The sequence below is a fragment of the Octodon degus genome, unplaced genomic scaffold, assembly GCF_000260255.1.
Source record: "Octodon degus isolate 3935 unplaced genomic scaffold, OctDeg1.0 scaffold00199, whole genome shotgun sequence".
Taxonomy (NCBI): domain Eukaryota; kingdom Metazoa; phylum Chordata; class Mammalia; order Rodentia; family Octodontidae; genus Octodon; species Octodon degus.
Genome location: NW_004524775.1, coordinates 1,088,868 through 1,092,066, shown reverse-complemented (window position 1 = coordinate 1,092,066; position 3,199 = coordinate 1,088,868). Strand labels below are relative to the sequence as shown.

The following is a 3,199-nucleotide window of genomic DNA, read 5'->3' as shown; positions in this document are numbered from 1 at the left end:
GTGGTCGTCGTGGGCTCCATGGGGAAAGCGTGGGTGGAGTGCGCGGGATCCACGGGGAAAGCGTGGGTTGTGGTCTTTGTGAGCGGACAACAAAGGAGGAGGAGACTGCTCCCCAGCCGAGAGCGCAGCCTGAGTGGGACCCGGGGGCGGAAGGAGAGAAGGCGGTGGGTGGCGTGAGAGGCCCTGGCAGGGCCGGGGCTGCTGGAGAGGGACTCTTCCCACTGCAGACCGAGACGAAGACAGACCACTGTCTTCATGCTGGCAGAAAGGGTCACAAGCTGTATTTAGCACAGGATAGAACGTTCTGTGCACCTCGATTCCATCGTGGAAAGAGACCTCACTTTAAAGATAGTCCTAAAAAATAAAGATAGTCCTTTATACTTTGGCTTGCTCCTCAGTAAGGACTCGTACCTACAATAGAAAGCTTCAATTTGAAAAAAGCCCTCGCGTACCTTCTCTCATTGCCTGTGAAAATTTTTCAGTCAAGGAAATAAAAATCTCTAAGTCACATTTAAGTCTCCAGGATGACTCTTCCGACACAGTAAAGCGCTGGGTTTGACACCGCGGGGCCCCTCGCAGAAGCGGGGCGCTCGCAGGGCTGGGAGAGGCGGGTCTGGGTGCGCGGCGCTTCATGCTGTGCCTTCTCCCCTCCCGTAGGTGGACGCTCACGGAAACATTCTCTTGACGTCGCTGGAGGTTCACAATGAGATGAACGAGGTTGCAGGCGGCGTTGGCGACACCAGGAATTCAGCAATATCCTTTGACAACTCAGGAATACAGTACAGGAAACAGAGCATGCCCCGGGAAGGGCACGGGCGGTACATGGGAGACAGAGGCATCCCGCACAAGAAGACCCACCTACGGAGGAGGTCCTCGCAGCTCAAAATTAAGATCCCTGATCTCACCGACGTGAATGCCATCGACAGGTGGTCCAGGGTCGTGTTCCCCTTCACCTTTTCTCTTTTCAACTTAGTTTACTGGCTGTACTATGTTAACTGAGTGACTGTACTTGATTTTTCAAAGACTTCATTTAACACTGAGTGAATATACCCTGCCTGTCAAGTTTTTATACTTGTACACACGACACACATACACACACACACACACATGTATACATACGCAATTGTATATATATGTGAACTTTCTCAGCATATATATAAAATACACGTGTATATGAGGATGTATGTGCAGAGGTCTCTACACACCGGTGTACGCACCCGTGTATATGGCCTTATACACACATACATATAAACATTTTGCAGCTATGGACAATTCAACACAGGATGCATATTAAAGAACGTCATAGTTTTTCTTTTTTAATTGAAAGGGACAAGTATCATCTAAATATTACGCCTTGGAATGAGGACGTGAAACAGCACCATCCCAAAAGTGTGTCTTTTATTATCATAAGTTAGATGTTTTAGTTGAAAACTCAGAAAGACATTCTTAGTTCCTTTTCCGAAGCTCATACGGTGGTGTTGCTAGTCGAATCCGAGCCACACACCTCAGACCCTCCTTTCAGTTTTCTGAGCAAAGGCGTGCTGGATCCCTGGTGACGGGTTTCGATTGCGCCAGGTATACTTTTTCTGCAGTAGTTTAGCAGAGGAAGTGCTTGCCTGTTGTCTTAAACGTAAGTAGTTCTCACATTGAGGTCTGAACGTCCATCTTTTGCAAAGCCAGGAGTGAAGGGCATCGCCTTGTCAGTACGCTGAGACCCGTCTGCGTAGGGCTTTACTGTTCACTTGGCGTGGATCCAGCTTAACTGTCATGTGGGAACGCAGTGGCAAGTTTTGGTAATGACAGTTCAGTCCCTGAACATGTGCTCTACGCCTCGTCCAGATTTCCAGGCCTGATATCTAACAGGAGCATAGACGTCTCAGGTTCTTTGTTATCTAAGGTAAAACCATCTAGGATGATTTCTCCCTTGCAGTTATGTTATCAACCATTCTTATAACATTGTATGTTAATATAAAGTATATTTGCATAGTGTGCATACATATGTATATTTACCAAGATTTTGTTTCTTATGCTTGCTATCATGGCAGCATGCTGTGTCATATTTTTCATTATGTGATGTAACTACTTTCTGTTATCTAGAAATTAAGATTGAAGCTAAAACACTTCTACTGTTCGCTTTCAGAAACTAAGAAACATCCTCATGCCTTTGTTTTCTATCTGACATATCTCATAAGCACATCCAACTACTCCTAGGCCAACTAGGAATCTGCAGGAACACAACCAGTACACCCCACGCATCACCCCACCACCCGTGACCGTTCTCTGAGGCCGAGGAGGGCCGCCTGACAACAAACACAGTCACTTTTGCTTCCTTCTGATCCACAGCCTCATCAGTATTTGGACTTTTTAAAGCTCGTAGAAACAAGACAAGGTGCACCGGTTTCGTAGACGCAACCTTAACTTACTATTTAGATGAGATCTTTCTAAAGAAAAAAAGATGATATATTTTTTGTAAACAATATTTCTACCACAGGCACCCATGAACTGGTGTGGCTCCAGGTGTGTAAGCAGGTGTCACAGTGAAGTTGAGCACTTGGAGGATAAGACAAAAAGCAAAATGTGCACGAAAGAACTGCAAAATTATACTTCATTAGAAAATGCCACCTCTGCCTCACTCTCTTCTGTCCCAGGTGGATGGCCGTGGTCTGGCCGAGTACTGAAATGCATGGCACCTCTGCCTCCGTGTAGCGACAGGCACCCCTTCTCTGAGGATGTGTGTGGTGTAAGCTGTCACCAAGATCTGGCCATTCCTTGCTTTGGCTCTTGTGGCCGTCGCAACCCTCACTGGTGGGAGTCTGTGACAATTCAAAACCCAGCGTCAGATGGAACAAAGTCCACAAAAATCTCATGCTAGCATCAGTAACTGATCTTTATGCCCCTTTCCTTCGTTCCTATCGTTCCTCAATGTCTTCTGCCAACTGCTGCTGTCTCATTTTGTTTTCTCCAGATACATGCCAGGGAGTTCTTGGTCTTGGGCATTTCTCTGGCAGTTTTTTTTTCATGGGTAGCAATGGGGGGGGGATTCTAAAAGTTAAACAGTTTGGGAATAAACCTTGTAAGTGGCCTTATCATTGTTAATATGTTAAAGAAAAAAGACATTTGTGAAGACTTTATCCCTTTCAATGCTTCAGGTATCTTTTTCTGTACCCAGTAATTCTAGGGGTGAGCCCCTCATCAGAAG

At 46.1% G+C, this 3,199-nt stretch overlaps 1 protein-coding gene across 1 annotated transcript in view; it reads left to right on the top strand.

Moving 5' to 3' along the window:
• The window catches only part of Gabrb3 (gamma-aminobutyric acid type A receptor beta3 subunit), a 55,405-nt gene extending 52,951 nt beyond the window's left edge, over positions 1 to 2,454 (top strand). The window contains exon 6 of the mRNA XM_004644444.1: positions 658 to 2,454. Within this exon, the coding sequence (XP_004644501.1) occupies positions 658 to 999 (342 nt within the window). The 3' untranslated portion in view covers positions 1,000 to 2,454. The remainder of the gene's footprint in view (positions 1 to 657) is intronic.
• The last annotated feature ends 745 nt before the right edge of the window (positions 2,455 to 3,199 follow it).